Genomic DNA, 22,368 nt, shown 5'->3' on the forward strand with positions numbered 1-22,368 from the left:
GTAAATATAAACACCATAGAACCATGCAGCCATCATACCGCTCAGGAAGGAGACATGTTCTGTGTCCTAGAGATGAACGTACTTTGGTGCGAAAAGTGCAAATAAATCCCAGAACAACAGCAAAGGACCTTGTGAAGATGCTGGAGGAAACAGGTACAAAGGTATCTATATCCACAGTAAAACAAGTTCTATATCGACATAACCTGAAAGGCCACTCAGCAAGGAAGAAGCCCAGTCAAAACTGTTCGCTGCTCTGGCCCCCCAATGGTGGAACAAACTCCCTCACGACGCCAGGACAGCGGAGTCAATCACCACCTTCCGGAGACACCTGAAACCCCACCTCTTTAAGGAATACCTAGGATAGGATAAAGTAATCCCTCTCACCCCCTCCCCTGAAAAGATTTAGATGCACTACTGTTCCACTGGAGGTCATAAGGTGAATGCACCAATTTGTAAGTCGCTCTGGATAAGAGCGTCTGCTAAATGACTTAAATGTAAATGTAAATGTAAGAAGCCACTGCTCCAAAACCGCCATAAAAAAGCCTAGACTACCGTTTGGGAACAAAGATCGTACTTTTTGGAAAAATGTCCTCTGGTCTGATGAAACAAAAATAGAACTGTTTGCCAATAATGACCATCGTTATGTTTGGAGGAAAAAGGAGGAGGCTTGCAAGCTGAAGAACATCCCAACCGTGAAGTCAGGAAGTTAAAGCTTGGTCGCAAATGGGTTTTCCAAATGGACAATGACTCCAAGCATACTTCCAAAGTTGCGGAAACATGGCATCAAAGTCAAGGTATTGGATTGGCCATCACAAATCCCTGACCTCAATCCTATAGAAAATGTGTGAGCAGAACTGAAAAAGTGTGTGCTCGCAAGGAGGCCTACAAACCTGACTCAGTTACAACAGCTCTGTCAGGAGGAATAGGCCAGAATTCACCCAACTTATTGTGGGAAGCTCGTGGAAGGCTATCTGAAATGTTTGACCCAAGTTAAACAATTTAAAGGCAATGCTACCAAATACTAATTGAATGTAACTAACTTCTGACCCACTGGGAATGTGATGAAAGAAATAAAAGCTGAAATAAATCATTATCTCTACTATCATTCTGACATTTCACATTCTTAAAATTAAGTGGTGATCCTAACTGACCTTAGACAGGGAATTTTTACTAGGATTAAATGTCAGGATTTGTGAACAACTGTATTGAAATGTATTTGACTAAGGTGTATGTAAACGCTCAACTTCAACTGTAAATGTCTGGTTAGACTGTAAACTCTCCTTCAAGACTCACATTAAGCATCTCCAATCCAAAATGTATTGTAGAATCGGCTTCCTATTTCGCAAAATAGCCTCCTTCACTCATGCTGCCAGACATACCCTCGTAAAACGGACTATATTACCGATCCTTGACTTCGGCGATGTCATTTACAAAATAGCCTCCAACACTCTACTCAGCAAACTGGATGTAGTCTATCACAGTGCCATCCATTTAGTCACCAAAGCCCCATATACTACCCACCACTGCGACCTGTATGCTCTCTTTGGCTGGCCCTCGCTACGTATTCGTCGCCAAACCCACTGGCTCCAGGTCATCTATAAGTCTTTGCTAGCTAAAGCCCCGCTTTATCTCAGCTCACTAGTCACCACGGCAACACCCACCCGTAGCACGCACTCCAGCAGGTATATTTCACTGGTCATCCCCAAAGCCAACACTTCCTTTGGCCACCTTTCCTTCCAGTTCTCTGCTGCCAATGACTGGAACGAATTGCAAAAATCACTGAAGCTGGAGTCTCATATCTTCCTCTCTAACTTTAAGCATCAGCAGTCAGATGAGCTTACCGATCACTGTACCTGTACACAGCCAATCTTTAAATAGCCCACCCAACTACCTCATCCCAATATTGTTATTTATCTTTTTGCTCTTTTGCACCCCAGTATCTCTACTTCCACATCGTCATCTGCACATCTGCACATCTATCACTCCAGTGTTGATGCTAAATTGTAATTATTTTATTGCCTTACCTCCCTAATCTTCTACATTCGCACACACTGTACATAGATTTTTCTATTGTGTTATTGACTGTACGTTTGTTTATGTGTAACACTGTGTTGTTGTTTTTTGTCGCACTGCTTTGCTTTATCTTGGCCAGGTCACAGTTGTAAATGAGAACTTGTTCTCAACTGGCCTACCTGATTAAACAAAGATGAAATATATCTATTTTTTTTTAAATAGCTGTTAGCTACTTGGTATTAGCTTCAATGCTATTTCTCCCTAAGGATACCTAGCTGAGTAATATCAAGCATACAGTTGCATTCTAGTAACTTTGTTTCATATTTGGCTGTTTATTGAGTACTCTTATTCCTTATTTCATACATTTCTTACAGTTATTGTGGAAAACATTCTGTGCTCTATACTACTGTAACTGAAAACATGTACTTTTGTGTTTGTTGCAGTTTCATACTGTGATTCAAGTAAACTTCCAAACGGCACCCTGCTTCCCACGGAGTTATTTAAATGAGTGTTTAGCTAACTGGATAGCTGGATAAGGGCTACTCTACATTTAGCGGGTCCAGTTTAACTACTATTCTACAATGTAGAAAATAGTCAAAATAAAGAAAAACCCTGGAATGAGTATTTGTGTCCAAACTTTTGACTGGTACTGCAGATTATGGTAATATAAGTGGTATATTACAGTATGTGTATGTCCTATAACAGTAGCCAACGAAGCACAGCGTAGTTACTATTATACTAAAAGTATCCATCATTTAAAGTTTATCCTGAACGTTATACAACAGCAGCCAATATAGTCATTGTTTGAATCTTTAAAAAAAGAGAAATGATACTTTGGGGATGAAACACATTGCGCATTGTTGTTTTTCAAGAGGAAAGAGCAACGTCAAGAGGAAAGTGTTGAGGGTAAACTGAACATTAGGACTATGTGATGAGTGAACGTGTGATAGAGAGAGCGTTACCTATGCCATGCCTTGGCAGCCACAAGCCTTTAGCTGAGTTATGACTTGCACAGGCTGCCACTGCGGATAGACTTTCTCCCTTTTGGTTTTAGCTCGTGGTTCTGAAAATCAAAAAATGTACGCGCAAATAGCAACCGTGCTATTTGTTCCCTTATGTTGCCACAACACACACAGTCTCTGCCAGCCGAGGCATGGCAAGGGATGCCAAGCACAATACTGCACTTAAAAATCAACCACTACTAATTGATGGAAATTAGAATTTTATCCTATTTCCTGCATGTTTTCCTTAAGGGTGGGTGTGTTAGATAAATATGTTTATAATTTGTTCTCTTGAGTTTTGTATTCATTTGCCCCAACAGTGAGACGACTGAATGCTGAAACAATACAGTGAGTAGGTTATGGATGCTTTATCGTTTTAAATCTATAAATAATCCTTATTTGCACTTAAACACTCAATAAACGCTGAAAGTGAGACTACTATAAAAAAAAAAAGGTTGTGTGTACTGCAGATCACAGGAGGTTGGTGGCACCATAATTGGGGAGGACGGGCTCATAGTAACGCCTCGAACGGAATCAACGGATTGCTATCCAGCACATCAAACACGTGGTTGGCCATGTGTTTGATACCATTCTATTCACTCCATTCCAGCCATTACTATGAGCCTTCCTCCCCGCAGCAGCCTCCTGTGATGCAGATGCTGTGTATGATACTGTAACACATGTTTCCAGGCATCAACCATGCTCTCAGATCATCCATTCTGGTTTATCTCTAAAGTTCTCTGTGTTGGGCAAGATATCTGTGACATGAGGCATGTGCTGATGGGTGTATGTCATCATGTCACACTCCTTATTCTGCTGCCAGCACATGAGGGATGGGGTGACTGTAGGACCTATTCAATGTGACGGGGTCTTCCTAATTCATTCTTTCTGCACTGACACACTGCACAGATGTAATGAAAAGATAGTCTCTTCTCAGAACTGCCCCGGGATGCAAAATGTTGTGTTACTAACAACATGAGCTGTAATCTCAGTGGAGCCGTACCATAGTCTTTGCAGTGATTTCATGGCTATTATCAATCTTAGATAAAGAGAAAGCTCAATGTGTTTTACTAGAAGCCACAGCACTGCTCTGCACAGATGTTGTATCTGGGAGAACAAGGGGAAAAGGTGTGTGATAAGGCCAAACACCATATTCAGCTTGTAAAGAAATGCAAGATACCATATGACCTCTACTTGACAACCAGTCGTTTGCAGCAGAGGCATGGGTCTCAGTTTTAAACTTTCTGATCTAGTTGTTTTGCACAAGGAATAAGTAAAGTAAACTTGCTTCATAAACCATTATGGATAAGGTTGTGATGTTTTGTTTTTCTCATTGGAAATAAATTGAAACCAACTGGAAGGCTTGAGTTGTTTTTAAGGGGACTAGCTCTGGCAGTCTAGGAGAGTACATCAGAGACACCTTATGTATCAGATATAATTGAAGTGTATTTTTTAACTTTTCATGCTATCTCTATGTTGACATATCATGTTCCGTCTACTCCAGGGAAAGGGCTGATTACACTGCCATGTGAATACTTAGATTCAAGAGAGAGAGAGAGAGAGAGAGTTGTGTAGTCCCACATCCACAGCTCATCTGTCTGCACAACAATACATCACCCATAATTCCCGTTCTCCCCAGCTCAGCAGCTCTGGGCTTGCTCTCTCAGGTCAGGCCAAGCCAAGCAGCTGCTGCTGCCAGCTCTCTCACATTGTCACCTTGTATTGTTCCTAGCAAGCTTATCTGGTGGAAAAGCTAACTCTGTCTGGCCACTGCGCAAAAACAGTACATTTGTTTATCTTAACAGTTTACAGTCTGTCATTCTTTTTCCCGTCTTTTTTTTTATTGTGCAGAGAAGAAGAAATGTCATGTATAAGATGTTGTCTTAACAATGGGAGGTTTGATTGTGAAACGGATACCGACATTGTTTTTGCTCATTTGAATTGAGAATTCTAACATCCAGGAGACAGTCATTTGTCATTTTAGGACAACAAACTCTTTACCAAGATTAGCCATCACCATAAGTGACTTTTGCTGTCCCCTGGTGGACAGATATAGGTATTTCTGCTTATGCACATCCAAGGGGATGTCTACCAAGTGGTAGCAAAGGGTTGTAAAGACTCCACAACATGGCTATCCAAATCCAAGAAATGACTATGGGAAAAGGGCAGGAGAAAAAGACCCTAGTGAGCTTCAAAAGTTTTCTCCTTCACTTATTCACAAAAGCCTCTTCTTTTGGGGTGCTGCTATAGTCCACCAAGTACCAAAATTAATTATCTGGATATTATGTGTACATTGCTTGATAATATGCGATGTTAACAGAGGTCTACTTTCTGGGTGACCTGAATATAGACTGGTTTTCATCAAGCTCTCCACTCAAGAGCAGTGGTGGAAAAAGTTTTCAATTGTCATACTTGAGTAAAAGTGAAGATACCGTAATAGAAAATGACTCAAGTACAAAGGGAAAGTCACCCAGTAAAATACTACTTGAGTACAAGTTAGAAGTATTTGTTTTTAAATATACTTAAGTGTCAAAGTAAATGGAATTGCTCAAATGTACTTAAGTATCAAAAGTAAAAGTATAAATCATTTCCTTATATTAAACAAACCAGATGGCACAATTGTATTTTTATTGACAGATAGCCATGGGCACACTCCAACAATCAGACATAATTTACAAACAAAGCATTTGTGTTTAATGAGTCTAACAGATCAGAGGCAGTAGGGATGACCAGGGATGTTTTCTAGATAAGTGTGTTAATTGGTCCATTTCCTGTCAAAAGATAACGAGTACTTTTGGGTGTCAAGGAAAATGTAGTGAGTAAAAAGTACATTATTTTCTTTAGGAATGTAGTGAAGTAAAATTAAAAGTTGGCAAAAATATAAAAAGTAAAGTACAGTTACCCCCCAAAAAACTATTTAAGTAGTACTTTAAAGTAGTTTTACTTAAGTACTTTACACCACTGCTTAGGAGAGGGAGAGGGTTGGTAGGGATGAGGCAAAAAGAGTGATGAATAAGTCTGGCTGCACATCTGATTGGCAAATTTTAGGTAAATTGAGGAATTATGTCACTGAACAAAAATTTGAAATTTTATTAAGAAAACAAGATAAATGACTAAGTATGATGGAAAAGGCTTTGGAATAATTTATATTAAATTATAGGCTCTAAGACTAATTAAACTCCATCTTTCATTGAATCAGATTGCTCATCTGTCACAAAACCTTTTGTTGACAAAATGTTTGTCCTCAGACCTGGAGGGAAGCCAAAGTCATTCCATGACTCAAGAGGGGTAAAAGCACTGCTTTCACGGTTCTAACAGCCGGCCAATCATCTTGCTGCAGACTCTTAGCAAACTTTTGGAATAAAAAAAATGTTTTTCACCAGACACTATTTCTTTGTAAACAAATTAACAACAGACCTTCAGCATGCTCATAGAAAATGGCACTCACCATATACTGCACAGACACAAATGACTAATTATTTGTTTTAAAAAAATGGATAATAAGAAGATTGTGGGAGCTGTACTGTTGGATTTCAGAGCAGCCTTTGATATTATTGACCATAACCTATTGTTGAAAAAATGTACAGTATGTGTTATGGCTTTTCAACCTCTGCCATATTGTAGATTCAGAGCTATCTATCCAATAGAACACAGAATGGTATTCTTTAATGGAAGCTTCTCTAATGTTAAACATGTGAAGTGTGGTGTACCGCAGAGCAGCTCTCTACTCTTTTCTATGTTTACTAATGACCTGCCACTAGCATTAAACAAAGCCTGACGAGCCAACCCTATACATGTTAATGTTCTGTATAATGCCCCGCCCCCACTTCTTTGGCCAATTCCCTTGGCCTTACATTTTACGAATGTATGAATTTCCATGTTTATCATCCATACGCCACAGTACGCATAAATACTTCTGCTGTTCAGGACTGTGTCTTCTACATGACTGGCTAGGTTTGCCTATAATATCATTAGTCTATAAGGATGACTTACATCCCATCAGCCTGCTTTGCAGAGCCCATCTCAGAGAGCCTTGCTGATATATAAACCACGATGCCACACATTCATAATCAAAAAGTGTTAGGGCTCATCTGTTGAACTAATTATTCACCTCATTCATCTCCTACCAAGATAGTCCCCTTTCCATCTAAGTCACAACAATAGACAAACAGTAGAAAAAGGAGGAAGGGAAGCGCTACTAAGGTACACAATAGTACATTTTGGTAGACAGAAGGTGCTCTTTGGTAAAAGGGGTGAATTGGTCACCAAAAAGAAAGTAGGCTGCATGGCCTTCGTTAGGGAGTACAAAGAAATAATACAATGTCCTCTTTTGAACAGCTTTTCCAATTAGCCCTAATTTGAAGAGGGAGTGGTTACAAAATTGATTGGACACACCTAGTAAGCAACACCATAAACATTAAAAAGTGAAATACTGTAGCCATGTTATCATAAAAATACAACTCCAAGCTAGAAGTATCAGAACACTTAGAAAGGTAGTTCTAACCTTAAATATGACTGGGAGAAGTGTCAAGAATAAGAAAGCAATATATTCCATAGTACACAGCAAAACATGAACAACAACAGTCTGAACATAGCTGAGGGCAATTGAGCAAAATGTCCACTAGATGACAGCAAATGGACCCATCACGACTCTACAGGAAGGGTGAGAAATCCATATCTTCATTTAATCCAGGGTAGTTAGGTGGCATGTAGTTTGTAAATCCCTTTGGTTTAACTGTTTAAGACGATCCCCTTTTCTAACAGAGGCCGGAACATGATCAATACCCATAGCTTGTAGGGAGGCGGGGTTGCCATATTGTAAGGACCCCCCCCCCTTCTTTGGCCAATTCCTTTGGCCTTACATTTTACGAATGTATGAATTTTTATCGACCATATGCCACAGTACGCAGAAATACTCCTGCCTGCTGTTCAGGGCTGTGTATTCTACATGACTGGCTAGGTTTGCCTATAATATCATTAGTCTATAAGGATGACTTACATCCCATCAGCTTGCTTTGCAGAGCCCATCTCAGAGAGCCTTGCTGATCTATAAACCACGATGCCACACATTCATAATCAAAAAGTGTTAGGGCTCATCTGTTGAACTAATTATTCACCTCATTCATCTCCTACCAAGATAGTCCCCTTTCCATCTAAGTCACAACAATAAACAAACAGTGTGCTTAAACTAATAACACACAAATGATTGTATGTTTTTATTGAATACATGTTGAATAGATCACTTAAACATTCACAGTGTTGGTTGGAGAAAGTATGTGAACCCCTAGGCTAATGACTTCTCCAAAATCGAATTGGAGGCCGGAGTCAGCTAACCTGGAGTCTAATCAATGAGACGAGATTCAAGATGTTGGGTCAGAGCTGCCCTCCCGTATAAAAAACACTCACAAAATTTGAGTTCGCTATTCACAAAAAGCAATTGCCTGATGGGAACCATGCCTCGAATAAAAGAGATCTCAGAAGACCTAAGATTACAAATTGTTGACTTGCATAAAGCTGGAAAGGGTTACAAAAGTATCTCTAAAAGCCTTGATGTTTGTCTGGAAAGGAATGGCAGGTAGCCTAGTGGTTAGAGTGTTGGACTTGTAAGCGAAAGGTTGCAAGATTGAATCCCCGAGCTGACAAGGTCAAAATCTGAATTTGTTCTTAACTGACTTGCCTAGTTAAATAAGGGTTAAAAATTACAACAAATAAATGGTCATCAGTCCAGAGTAAGACAGATTGTCCGTTGCTACTCTCCCTAGGAGTGGCCGTCCTGCAAAGATGACTGCAAGAGCACAGCGCAGAATGCTCAATGAGGTTAAGAAGAATTCTAGAGTGTCAGCTAAAGACTTACAGAAATCTCTGGAACATGCTAACATCTCTGTTGACGAGTCTACGATACATAAAACACTAAACAAAAATGGTGTTCATCGGAGGACACCATGGAAGAAGCCACTGCTGTCCAAAAAATCCATTGCTGCAACACACAACACTATGCTGGAACACACAACACTATGTGGGGAGAAAAAAAGGCACAGCACACCAACACCAAAACCTCATCCCAACTGTAAAGTATGGTGGAGGGAGCGTCATGGTTTGGGGCTGCTTTGCTGGACAGCTTGCTATCATCGACGGAAAAATGAATTCCCAACTTTATCAATACATTTTGCAGGATGATGTAAAGCTATCTGTTCTCCAAATGAAGCTCAACAGAATTTGGGTGATGCAACAGGACAACGACCCAAAACACAGAAGCAAATCAACAACGGAGAGGCCCAGTCAGAGACCTGACCTCAACCCAATTCAGATTCTATGGCATAACCTCAAGAGAGCGGTTCACACCAGAAATCCCAAGAATATTTCTGAACTGGAACAGTATTGTTTAGAGGAATGGTCCAAAATCCCTCCTGACCGTTGTGCAGGTCTGATCCCCAACTACAGAAAATGTTTGGTTGAGGCTATTGCTGCCAAAGGAGGGTCAACCAGTTATTAAATCCAATGATTCACATACTTTTCCCACCTTGCGCTGTGAATGTTTACACGGTGTGTTACATAAAGACATGAAAACGTATAATTGGTTGTGTGTTATTAGTTTAAGCAGACTGTGTTTGTCTGTTTTTGTGACTTGCTGTGATGAAGATCAGATCAAATTTTCTGACCAATTTATGCAGAAATCCAGGTAATTCCTGTCACGTTCTAACCATAGTTCTGTTATTTTATTCTTTGTTTTAGTATGGTCAGGGCGTGAGTTGGGGTGGGCAGTCTGTTTGTTTTTCCATGTTGGTTTTTGTGTTCGGCCTAGTATGGTTCTCAATCAGAGGCAGGTGTCGTTAGTTGTCTCTGATTGAGAATCATACTTAGGTAGCCTGGCATTCCAGGTAAGGTTGGACAGGCTCGGTGCTCAAGAGCTCCAGTGCGCCTGCATGGTCCGGTCTATCCGGTGCCACCTGCACGCACCAGCCCTCCGGTAGCAGCCCCCCGCACCAGGCTGTCTCTCCGTCTTCTTCCTACAGGTGCTCCCGCCTGTCCAGTGCTGTCAGAGTCTTCCTCCTGCCCAGCGCTGTCAGAGTCTCCCGTCTGTCCTGAGCTGCCAGAGCCGCCAGTCTGTCCTGAGCCGCCAGAGCCGCCAGTCTGTCCTGAGCCGCCAAAGCCTCCAGTCTGTCCTGAGCCGCCAGAGCCGCCAGTCTGTCCTGAGCCGCCAGAGCCGCCAGTCTGTCCTGAGCCGCCAGAGCCGCCAGTCTGTCCTGAGCCGCCAGAGCCGCCAGTCTGTCCTGAGCCGCCAGAGCCGTCAGCCAGCCAGGAGCCGCCAGAGCCGTCAGCCAGCCAGGAGCCGCCAGAGCCGTCCTTCACTCCGGAGCTGCCGTAGTCTCCTGCCTGTCCAGCGCTGCCGGAGTCTCCCGCCTGTCTTGCGCTGCCGGAGTCTCCCGCTTGTCCCATGCTGTCGGAATCTCCCGTCCATTCGGGACCCGTGACGAGGGTCCCCAGTCCGAGGTAAGAGATAAGAGACCACGGGGGCTGTTGAGGAGGCGGACAAAAACTATGGTGAAGTGGGGTCCACGTCCCGCGCCAGAGCCACTACCGCGGACAGACGCCCACGCAGACCCTCCCCTATAGGTTCAGGTTTTGTGGCCGGAGTCCGCACCTTTGGGGGTTACTGTCACGTTCTGACCATAGTTCTGTTATTTTATTCTTTGTTTTAGTATAGTCGGGGCGTGAGTTGGGGTGGACAGTCTATGTTTGTTTTTCTATGTTGGTTTTTGTGTTCGGCCTAGTATGGTTCTCAATCAGAGACAGGTGTCGTTGGTTGTCTCTGACTGAGAATCATACTTTTAGGTAGCCTGGGTTTCACTTTTGGTTTGTGGGTGTTTGTTTCCGTGAGAGGGTTTTGGCCACACGGTACTGTTTCGGTTTTGTAAATTCACGTTGTTATTTTCTGTTTAGTGTTCTGAGTTTGAATTAAAAATCATCATGAACACCCACCACGCTGCGCTTTGGTCCGATCCTTACTCCTCCTCAGACGAAGAGGAGGAAATCCGTTACAATTCCAAAGGGTTCACATAAACTCAACAAAAAAAGAAACGTCATCTTACTGTCAACTATGTTTATTTTCAGCAAACTTAACGTGTAAATATTTATATGACCATAACAAGATTCAACAACTGAGACATAAACTGAACAAGTTCCACAGACATGTGACTAATAGAAATGGAATAATGTGTCCCTGAACAAAGGGGGGTTCAATACATGGAAATTCTTGAGGGAAACCTGTTTCAGTCTTCCAAAGATTTGAGACTGGGACGGAGGTTCACCTTCCAGCAGGACAATGACCCAAAGCATGTTGCTAAAGCAACACTCGAGTGGTTTAAGGGGAAACATTTACATGTCTTGGAATGGCCTAGTCAAAGCCCAGACCTCAATCCAATTGAGAATCTGTGGTATGACTTAAAGATTGCTGTACACCAGTGGAACCCATCCAACTTGAAAGAGCTGAAGCAGTTTTGCCTTGAAGAATGGGCAAAAATTCCAGTGGCTAGATTTATAGAGACATACTCCAAGAGACTTACAGCTGTAATTGCTGCAAAAGGTGGCTCTGCAAAGTATTGACTTTGGGGGGGTGAATAGTTATGCACGCTCAAGTTTTCTGTTTTTTTGTGTGTTATTTGTTGTTTGATTCACAAAAAAAACTATTTTCCATCTTCAAAGCGGTAGGCATGTTGTGTAAATCAAATGATACAAACCCCCCCCCAAAATCTATTTTATTTCCAGGTTGTAAAGGCAACAAAATAGGAAAAATGCCAAGGGGGTGAATACTTTCGCAAGCCACTGTACTACAGTCATGTATGTGAAAACACTACAGTAAATACTACAGTAAAGTCCTCTAAAACACTATAGTGAATACTATGGTATACTAGTAATGTCCCAAAAAATATTACACTAAATACTAAAGTAAAGTCAGCAAAAACACTACAGTGAATACTAGTGATGCACCGATATGACATTTTTGGCCGATACCAATATCGAATATTTTCCTTGCCCAAAAAAAAACGATACCGATAACCGATATTTAAAAATGTTGCGGCCTTTTAAGCATTCTAGTACAGTTAAATAGTTCACACATGGACACAGCGGTTTAAGGCAATGCATCTGTGCAAGAGGCGTCACTACAGTCCCTGGTTTGAATACAGGCCGTATCACATCCGGCCATGATTAGGAGTCCCATAGGGCGGTGCACAATTGGCCCAGCGTCGTCCGGGTTTGGCCGGGGTAGGCCGTCATTGTAAAAAAATAATTTGTTCTTAACTGACTTACCTAGTTAAATAAAGGTTACACACGCACACACACCACACTGACCGAAAAGGTATTTTGTTGGCATTTACATATGTCCCCATTACCAATAAAACATAATCGAAACCTATTTCTTTCACTTACTTGCTGTGCTTTTTGGTTGTTCATTTGTTCAGTCGTTTCATTCTCAACCAGGATTTCTATGGAACGCCATTTGGGTCTTTGCGTGTCCAAAAAATAAAATATAGCTTTTTTTATGACCAGCACTGTAGGTGCGCGAGACAACTTTACCAGCATCACCCCCCACCCTCCCCCCAGAAGGCACTGCATGTATTTAATAATAGACCATGCACAGGGCAAGTGTGAAGTACAGTGAGTTTCCTGACTTCACACCACTCTGATCATCTCAACAATCTCTCTCAAGTCATGACCGTGGATCAGCTCAACATCTCCATCTCCAACATCACCTCAGGGAATCCTGGCAACGTTGTCTCCAGTACACTGCTGGGATTGTGCTGCCTTGTGGGCCTCCCTGCAAATATAGCTGTCGTGATGGTCATTCTGCGCCAGGTAAAAATAGATAATGTCACCCTGAAACTGATGCTGAATCTGGCTTGTTCTGACATCCTGTGTCTGGCATCCCTCCCTGTGTGGATCTATTCTCTCCTGTGTGGTTGGAATCTTGGCCGTGGGCTTTGTAAGTTCTTCTCCTTCATGGTCTATTGCAGCCTATACATCAATATCATGACTGTAACTGTGATGAGTGTGCATCGCTACGTGTCGGTTCTCCACCCCCACCAGTGGGCCAGGCTGGGAAGGAGAGGTGAGAAGGTTTTGCTACCTGCACTATGGGGACTTGCATGCATCCTAACTGGGCCTGCTGTTGCAACAAGGAATACAGTGGTTACTGGTTCTGGTCTAAGATGTCAAAGACACACTGAATCGGACTGGGAAATAGTGGCTGTTCTTTTTTTTGAGACATTGGTGGGTTTTGTTCTGGGTTCCATTCTGGTCATTTTTTATTTCTTACTTCACAAGCGAGTGAACCAGACAGCCCTCTTCAGCACCCAAAGGATGACCAGATTGGTCACTGGAATCACTGTGGCCTTCATCATTCTCTGGGTTCCTGGTCATGTTGTTAACATTGTGGACATCTCAGCCACCTTACTGAAGTATTCACACCCTGTTACATCTGTTAAGTTGACGACCTTTGCGGAGTTGACACGGGACTTTGCAAAGTGCCTTACATTTGTTAACAGTTGTGTGGACCCCTTTCTGTATGCGTTTGCCTTTCAGAGAATTTGGCAGAGAAGACCAGATAAGCGGGAGAGAGCAGACCCTGCTATTCAGATCTGTGTGTAATAATTCTGTCAATCATTTATGCTTCTTTGTGATTGTTATATTTTTATTTTATTTGAGGTGTGCATTTAAATCAGAGGGAGGGAAGCACCACAGCTTGAGGTGCAGAGGTTACCTATATTGGGATAACGTTTAAAATGTAAACCAGGTCAAAAAATGGCTTCATCATGATTGACCAAAGACCAACAGTTGGTAAAAGCAGAAACAGAATGAAATCTTTTTAAAAAATGATCACAAAGCAGCTTGAAACAATCTTCAATGTCTCCTTTCAAACCATGCAAACTTGGTCAGTACTGAAATGCATCAAGGCAACATGGTAACTGCAAAATTGAAAGTGAAATGATCAATTCGCTTTGCAGGAAGTGGTAGATAAGAGTAGGTGAGAACTTTCTTGTCAGTATCTTCAACATGACTGTCAAACCCTGACCACAGAGAGCCTTTGGTTCTCTCACACACTTTACATCAACTTTCATTATTTACTCAGCCCTTTGGTTCCTCAGACCATAAAGTGACAATAGTGTTGCAAAAAACGTGAAACATTGGCCTGGACATCTTCAAGTGGCTCAAGTCTTTGATGTCCTTCATGGTACAGTGTGTTGATGCAGATGGAGCAGGAAAAAAGCTCAGACTGTCAGGCCCAAACACTTGAGACAGGCAAATAAAATGTGCTTTTACTGCAGCTAGCAAAAAATATAGTCTGACTTTTATGCACAGTTAACTTTTATGGGTGTCCTTTAAGCGAACACATTACACCTTTTACAGCGATGAGGCCTTACTCAGTAAATATGAAAGATTGTTCTGCTCTGCAGATTCGAATTGAACTGTGAATTGAGTCTGGTCATAAAGGATCATGTTAGAGTAGCATATACAACTAGAATATTTTATTTTCCTACGAAATGCTTTCGTCAATTTTTCAAGCATCAGACACAGGTGTACAGTAAATTACACCATCATATTAATAAATTGCTCTCCACAAATGCTATTGCTACTGTCATTTCATACACAGGCCTGATCTAGATTGCAGACTACGTACTCTGCTCTAACTAATAATAACTAAAGCATACATGTACTGTATGTACGATGAGCATACTTCTCATGGTTTGAATATCACCCTTATTTATGAACTTCCTCGCTTCAGAACACTGAAATGACCTTTTTAAAGCTTTTCTCGAACTATCAATCCCATTCTCCAGTCCAAGTGATGGAGCAGCTTTAGAACAGATTCTGAAGTAAATATAATGCACCGAGTCCTACGCAAGAAATAATTCCTCTGCTTTTCTCAGTGTCTAACCCTCTTTTTTTTAAATGTCAAATGATGTTATTTTCCAGCTCCAGCAGTGAGATTGGTACGACTGCAGCTAAGCTAACATGAGTGGGAGTTACTAGTGGTGAGATTCAATACACATACAGTACCACCAGGCACGAATTGACACGCTTGAATAATCATGACATTTCTGTTGCAACTGCAGCCCAAATGAAAAATAAATGTGTTACACCAGATTGTGATTATAATGCCTTTTACACATTTAGCTTATACAAGGGCATTTAGCTGCTACAAGGCTAATTGTCTATAGTAGGGGTAACGCGCCGCAAAATTCAAACATGATGAACCTAAGCAAATAAATCAACAGGATGTCACAAGTTCCTCAAGTTTATTTTTTTGAAACTAGTATGGAGCTTCCAAAATCACCTTGACAGAGTGATGGAAGACATCAGCCAACATCACACACACACACATTGAAAAAGTTCAATTCAGATTCACTAAACTGGATAGGCACACACTCAAACCACGCGTAAACACATCAACATAAAACAACTTAATAAATCATTTTAATAGAGTGAAGGAACTCATGACCACATTCACAAAAATACAGCGATCAGGCTTTCAAAAAGACCCGGACATCCTAAGACAGACAAAAAAAAAGAAGAAGTGTGCACTGGGATGCAACTCTAGTTTTGCATATCATGCCATTGATTAACTACAAATCAACAATGTGGGCTGCCCCACAATGGTAATGCTATACGTACAATTCTACATGCAAGGATTTCAGGTGGGTAACAGTTCAATGTTATTAACAGTAATAACGGTGTTGATAAGATCTGATACATCCTGTATAAATAGCTTGAAGCTAACAGAACAAGGTGTTGATAAGATCTGATACATCCTGTGTAAATAGCTTGAAGCTAACAGAACAAGGTGTTGATAAGATCTGATACATCCTGTGTAAATATATTGAAGCTAACAGAACAAGGTGTTGATAAGAGCTGATACATCCTGTGTAAATAGCTTGAAGCTAACAGAACAAGGTGTTGATAAGATCTGATACATCCTGTGTAAATAGCTTGAAGCTAACAGAACAAGGTGTTGATAAGATCTGATACATCCTGTATAAATAGCTTGAAGCTAACAGAACAAGGTGTTGATAAGAGCTGATACATCCTGTGTAAATAGCTTGAAGCTAACAGAACAAGGTGTTGATAAGAGCTGATACATCCTGTATAAATAGCTTGAAGCTAACAGAACAAGGAGGGTATTGCTGGTGGAACAACAGGCAGTGCTGCTGACTAATTTAGCGTGTTGTTAGTAGTTCGACAAAGTAGAGTAGCGGTGGATTCCTCCACTCTGCTAAATGGGTTTAGTTTAGCTGACCGAGCAGGGGTCATCCTTGGAGGGCTTCACGTCTCCCTGAAGCAGCTGAATCATCACAGCCTTGGTCAGGTAACTGGAGGTGCCTCTCCTGCCCATCGGCGGTGTCTTATAGAACTCCTCCATGTCATCCTGCGGACAAAAATGTTTTTTTCATTGTAAACTAGTGGTACTGTTATACACAGTGCGAACTGTAAAAAGTTGTTTAACAAAGCACTGCTTTTCCGCAATGACATGCAGAGCGAACAATTATTCAGAATGGAAATATATGATATGCATTACAAGTAAACAAGTGACACAATTATTTCCATCCTGAACATTCAGTGTTAATTAAGTAGACTGACCAGAAAAAGGATCACTAATGATCCCAAGGTATCCTCACCTCGAATATGAGGTCTGCTTCTACTTAGCGGAGAGAACTTGTACTGTACATCATTGTGAAAGTACAACAGCTAAGCTCGCATGCTATATGAACTCCAAAAACCTTGTGTGACAGTGGTCTGACCCAACCTCAGATCCTGTGAGCCCAGTGGACAGGGTAGGCAAGAGCATAGCACCTACCTGTTTCTTCGTCTCCTCCCGACTCCTGTCTTTCTGGAAGTCATGGAAGGCCTCCTTCACCAGAACATCCAGGTCCACCTTCTCCGAGAACTCCAGCTCCGGGTTTCTCTCCAACACTATGGACACCACCATCAGCAGCTGCAACCATGGAGATAAGATGTAAGAAAATAGAGCCATGAGAAAATGTGTGTACAATTAGGATTTTTGTATTGTTTTTTTTTTGTGTGTGTGAATTTTACCCCTTTTTCTCCCCAATTTCGTGGTATCCAATTGTTAGTAGCTACTATCTTGTCTCATCGCTACAACTCCCGTACAGGCTTGGGAGAGACGAAGGTTGAAAGTCATGCGTCCTCCGATACACAACCCAACCAAGCCGCACTGCTTCTTAACACAGCGCGCATCCAACCAGGAAGCCAGCCGCACCAATGTGTCGGAGGAAACACTGTGCACCTGGCGACCTTGGTTAGCGCGCACTGCGCACGGCCCGCTACAGGAGTCGCTGGTGCGCGATGAGACTAGGATATCCCTACCGGCCAAACCCTCCCTAACCCGGACGACGCTAGGCCAATTGTGCGTCGCCCCACGGACCTCCCGGTCGCGGCCGGCTACAACAGAGCATGGGCACGAACCCAGAGTCTCTGGTGGCACAGCTGGCGCTGCAGTACAGCACCCTTAACCACCCGGGAGGCCCCCAATAGGATTTTTGTATTGTTAACCCAATGTGTAGCGGAAGCGTTGTTAGAGGAAATGTGTGGATGAGATAGTCATTCGAGCAACCTGTTTGACCAATAGCAGCGTGCGGAAAACATGCAGCTGTAAATTATAGTGAAGTCTGATTGGCCCTTACCTCTACTACTATCTGCCTATACTCAGGCAGCACAATGTCCTTCAGTGTGTCTTCCACCAGCAGAGAAAAGTTCATCTCATACATGGTCATGTCAGACAGAGTAGGTTGCTGCAATGGAAGGGAAGTGGAAGATTTTAACAGTAATGCTTTAGGCAAGAACACCCCGATGGTTTTATTTTATTTATTTATTTCACCAGGTAGGCAAGTTGAGAACAAGTTGCCCTTTACAATTGCGACCTGGCAAAGCAGTTCGACACAGACAACAACACAGAGTTACACATGGAGTAAAACAAACATAGTCAATAATAAGTCTATATACAATGTGAGCAAATGAGGTGAGATAAGGGAGGTAAAGGCAAAAAAACTAAAAAAAAGGCCATGGTGGCAAAGTAAATACAATATAGCAAGTAAAACACTGGAATGGTAGATTTGCAGTGGAAGAATGTGCAAGGTAGAGATAGAAATAATGGAGTGCAAAGGAGCAAAATAAATAAATAAATACAGTAGAGATAGTTGTTTGGGCTAAATTATAGATGGGCTATGTACAGGTGCAGTAATCTGTGAGCTGCTCTGACAGCTGGTGCTTAAACCTAGTGAGGGAGATAAGTGTTTCCAGTTTCAGAGATTTTTGTAGTTCGTTCCAGTCATTGGCAGCAGAGAACTGGAAGGAGAGGCGGACAAAGGAAGAATTGGTTTTGGGGGTGACCAGAGAGATATACTGTCACGCCCTGGTCTTAGTATTCTGTGTTCTCTTTATTATTTTGGTTAGGCCAGGGTGTGACATGGGTGATTTATGTAGTTTGTTTTGTCTAGGGGTTTTGTAGTTTATGGGATTATGTTTAGTCAAGAATTCTGGGTAAGTCTATGGTTGCCTGGAGTGGTTCTCAATCAGAGGCAGGTGGTTATCGTTGTCTCTGACTGGGAACCATATGTAGGCAGCCATATTCTTTAGGTCTCTTGTGGGTGATTGTTCTTGTCTCTGTGTTTTGCACCAGTTAGGACTGTTTTCGTTTTTTCACGTTTTCTTGTTTTGTATAAGTATATTGTTCACGTTATTATCTTTATTAGAGATGTTTATAAATAACCACGCTGCGTTTTGGTCCGCCTCTCTTTCCCAGGAAGAATCCCATAACAGAATCACCCACCACAACAGGACCAAGCGGCGTGGTGACAGGCAGCGGCAGCAGGAGCAGCGAAATCAAGATTTCTGGACTTGGTGAGGAAATCTTGGACGGAAAAGGATCCTGGGCACAGCCAGAAGAATATTGCCGCCCCAAAGAAGAGCTGGAGGTGGCGAAGGTGGAGAGGCTCTGGTATGAGGAGGCACCACGGCGACGTGGATGGAACGTCGACAGTCAGCCCCAAAAATATATTGGGGGGGGGGGGGGGGGGGGGGGGGTGGCACACAGGGAGTATGGCGAAGCCAGGTAGGAGACCTGCGCCAACTTCCTGTGCTTACCGGGGGGCTAGAGAGACCGGGCAGGCACCGTGTTATGCTGTGGAGCGCACGGTGTCCCCAGTGCGGGTGCATAGCCCGGTGCGGTACATACCAGCTCCGCGTATCGGCCGGGCTAGAGTGGGCATCGAGCCAAGTGCCATGAAGCCGGCTCTACGCATCTGGTCTCCAGTGCGTCTCCTATTGTATTTAAGAGCAATTGGAGGCCACGGAAGGAGAGTTGTATGGCATTGAAGCTCATCTGGAGGGTTGTTAACACAGTGTCCAAAGAAGGGCCAGAAGTATACAGAATCGTGTCGTCTGCGTAGAGGTGGATTAGAGACTCACCAGCAGCAAGAGCGACATCATTGATGTATACAGAGAAGAGAGTCGGTCCAAGAATTGAACCCTGTGGCACCTCCATAGAGACTGCCAGAGGCCCGGACAACGGGCCCTCCGATTTGACACACTGAACTCTATCAGAGAAGTAGTTGGTGAACCAGGCGAGGCAATCATTTGAGAAACCAAGGCTATTGAGTCTGCCGATGAGGATGTGGTGATTGACAGAGTTGAAAGCCTTGGCCAGGTCAATGAATACGGCTGCACAGTAATGTTTCTTATCGATGGCGGTTAAGATATCGTTTAGGACCTTGAGCGTGGCTGAGGTGCACCCATGACCAGCTCTGAAACTAGATTGCATAGCGGAGAAGGTATAGTGGGATTCAAAATGGTCGGTAATCTGTTTGTTGACTTGGCTTTCGAAGACCTTAGAAAGGCAGGGTAGGATAGATATAGGTCTGTAGCAGTTTGGGTCAAGAGTGTCCCCCCCTTTGAAGAGGGGGATGACCGCAGCTGGTTTCCAATCTTTGGGAATCTCAGACGACACGAAAGAGAGGTTGAACAGGCTAGTAATAGGGGTTGCAACAATTTCGGCAGATCATTTTAGAAAGAAAGGGTCCAGATTGTCTAGCCCGGCTGATGTGTAGGGGTCCAGATTTTGCAGCTCTTTCAGAACATCATCTGACTGGATTTGGGAGAAGGAGAAATGGGGAAGGCTTGGGCGAGTTGCTGTGGGGGGTGCAGTGCTCTTGACCGGGGTAGGGGTAGCCAGGTGGAAAGCATGGCCAGCCTATAGTGTGGTCCTTCAGAGATGTGATTAAATGTGGAGTTTGAGGATGTAAACAAAGAAGGATTATTATGTCACTGTTGCTATTACCAACACTACCTGTGGGAGATGGATCCCTGCCACTACGATGCCATTACAAGTTCTCTCCAAAGTCTGCCACACTCGGTCGTAGAAGCCATGGGGAGTCCTGTTGAGGGAACCATCGATCTGACGCCTGTTGATCCAGGACCTGGTATGGGTAACGAATAGGGAAATGAATAAAATTGAATTTAAAAAAATGTGTGTGTTTGTGAGTGTTTACCTGCCGTGCTGTTGTGGCTGAAGGACGTCCAGCAGCAGCTGTTTAACATCGCTGGGGGACATCTGGTAAATGTCCTGGGGTGGCATGTCTCCTGCTTGGATCTCCAACTCATGCTTCATGGCCTGGACGATCCACCTGCACCAATACCAGCCGAATACGAAGCAAAAACAATGCATCTCATAACCACAGATGGCTATCCTCAAACAGACAACTTGAGAGACAAACAGAATAACAACCACCCAGCTGTAGGATCCGAATGGCCATGGCTACAGCCTGCCTAGCTCTATTCCTCCCGGGCTCTATTCGTACCCGACGCGGATCTTGAGCATGCCGCTGAACAGCTCGGGGGTGTTGGAGATGATCCAGCCGATGTGGATGACCAGCTCCTGCTGCAGCACGGCCTCCCTCTCCCCGGAGCACTTGCTGTAGAGGATGCCCTTGATGACCCCAGGTGAGAGGGGATTGGAGATCACCTCCTCCTCATGCCCAAACAGTCCCAGCGTTACCTGGCAACAGAGCACAGCCCAGCCAGCGTCAGAGAAATGTCTGCAGTGCCGTTATTGTTTGGTGGGGATTCTTTTACTAAGAGGACAGAGTGATGAACCAGGAAGATAGACGTGTTTACATCATGGATAACAAGGAACAAATAGTCAAAAAGGTTCAAACAAAAACTTCGATTATATTTTATTTTCTATTATGGGTGACATCACTCTACCTATAAGCTTTTTGACTGACCAGATAGGGTGCAATATTATATAGAAATGCTGATGTCTCCGTGTCCCCTTCGCATAAACTATCTATCCATCTTGCCACTGTAAAACTGCACCCCCACAGAGTAGAACATGAAAGGGACAAAAGATAATAACCAAGATTATCTTGTGATATTTCCTATTTTCAAAGCATAAAGGCCACATGAAAATTACACCCGGGTAATCATTATTCTTCCCAAACAAGATATCCTTTAATATCCCTTTGAAAAATAGCACCTTCAAACTAATGGTTGCAGACTGATGTTCTCAAGTTAGCAAATCACAGTTATTAAATCTGCACCTCATTTCTATCACTAGGTGTAATCTAAACATGTCCTACCTTAACACATTCAAACAACAGCAGATATTCTCTAAACTCGAGTCCTCATATGCAAAAATCAAGGAAGATTCTACGTAGATCATGTAAGCAGACACCTGACTCCATTAAAAAAAATCAGCTTTCTCATCTTGTCCAGAATCATTTCCCTTCTACGATGCAATCTATATGCAGATTCACACCTTGAGGTACTTCAAAGCAAAGAACCGCCCAAAACTCTTGGGTGGGAAAATGAGGCCAGAAATGGGGACTGTTTGGAAGCAACTTATCTCTGTGTAATATTTAAGAGGAAAAAGGTATAATGATAAAACATTGGCCAAGGCAGTTCACTTCATATAGATCCAAGGGAAAGGGGAACTTACAGTATATTAGGTCATAGGTCAGGTCACGGCATACATAGAGCCTGTTAAACCCTGGTTACTTTTACGTAACAAAATAGCAGCCTTGCTACAGGGCTAAAGCACAGTGAGGTAGCTGGGAAATATGAAGCGTGCAACTGCAACAACACTAAGCATTTCCTATAGGACAATAGCATGCGGGAGCTCAGTCAACTGAACGTTCCTAATACATTCAAAATTGACATAATTTCATCCAATTCATTGATAAATCAGTGAACATAAAGATTGTGTTCGAAATAGGCATCTGACTTGAGGAAGGAAAAAAAAAAAAAAACATGGTTCAACTGAAAAATTGGCCCCCCATTTTCA

At 42.8% G+C, this 22,368-nt stretch overlaps 2 protein-coding genes across 5 annotated transcripts in view; one reads left to right on the forward strand and one right to left on the reverse strand.

Annotated features, from left to right (window-relative positions):
• The first annotated feature begins 12,687 nt into the window (after nucleotides 1-12,687).
• Nucleotides 12,688-15,535, forward strand: LOC135565593 (type-2 angiotensin II receptor-like). Its single transcript, XM_065013004.1, has one exon. It carries the CDS (start codon nucleotides 12,726-12,728, stop codon nucleotides 13,659-13,661), a length of 936 nt encoding a protein of 311 aa, XP_064869076.1. The 5' UTR covers nucleotides 12,688-12,725; the 3' UTR covers nucleotides 13,662-15,535.
• LOC115113526 (phosphorylase b kinase regulatory subunit beta-like) overlaps nucleotides 15,294-22,368 on the reverse strand; it is a 62,917-nt gene continuing 55,842 nt past the window's right edge. For all 4 annotated transcript variants that reach the window (XM_029641292.2, XM_029641291.2, XM_029641293.2 and 1 more), the window contains 6 exons: nucleotides 20,885-21,081; nucleotides 20,576-20,710; nucleotides 20,374-20,503; nucleotides 17,714-17,821; nucleotides 16,867-17,004; nucleotides 15,294-16,437 (listed from right to left, as the gene is read on the reverse strand). In XM_029641292.2, coding sequence (XP_029497152.1) covers nucleotides 16,300-16,437; nucleotides 16,867-17,004; nucleotides 17,714-17,821; nucleotides 20,374-20,503; nucleotides 20,576-20,710; nucleotides 20,885-21,081 — 846 coding nt within the window. In that variant the 3' untranslated portion in view covers nucleotides 15,294-16,299. The remainder of the gene's footprint in view (nucleotides 16,438-16,866; nucleotides 17,005-17,713; nucleotides 17,822-20,373; nucleotides 20,504-20,575; nucleotides 20,711-20,884; nucleotides 21,082-22,368) is intronic.

The sequence above is a fragment of the Oncorhynchus nerka genome, linkage group LG28 (assembly GCF_034236695.1).
Source record: "Oncorhynchus nerka isolate Pitt River linkage group LG28, Oner_Uvic_2.0, whole genome shotgun sequence".
Classification (NCBI taxonomy): Eukaryota; Metazoa; Chordata; class Actinopteri; order Salmoniformes; family Salmonidae; genus Oncorhynchus; species Oncorhynchus nerka.

What these genes read in the sequence shown, in the direction of transcription:
- LOC135565593 (XM_065013004.1), top strand. Translation starts at nt 12,726, where the DNA reads ATGACCGTGGATCAGCTCAACATCTCCATCTCCAACATCACCTCAGGG.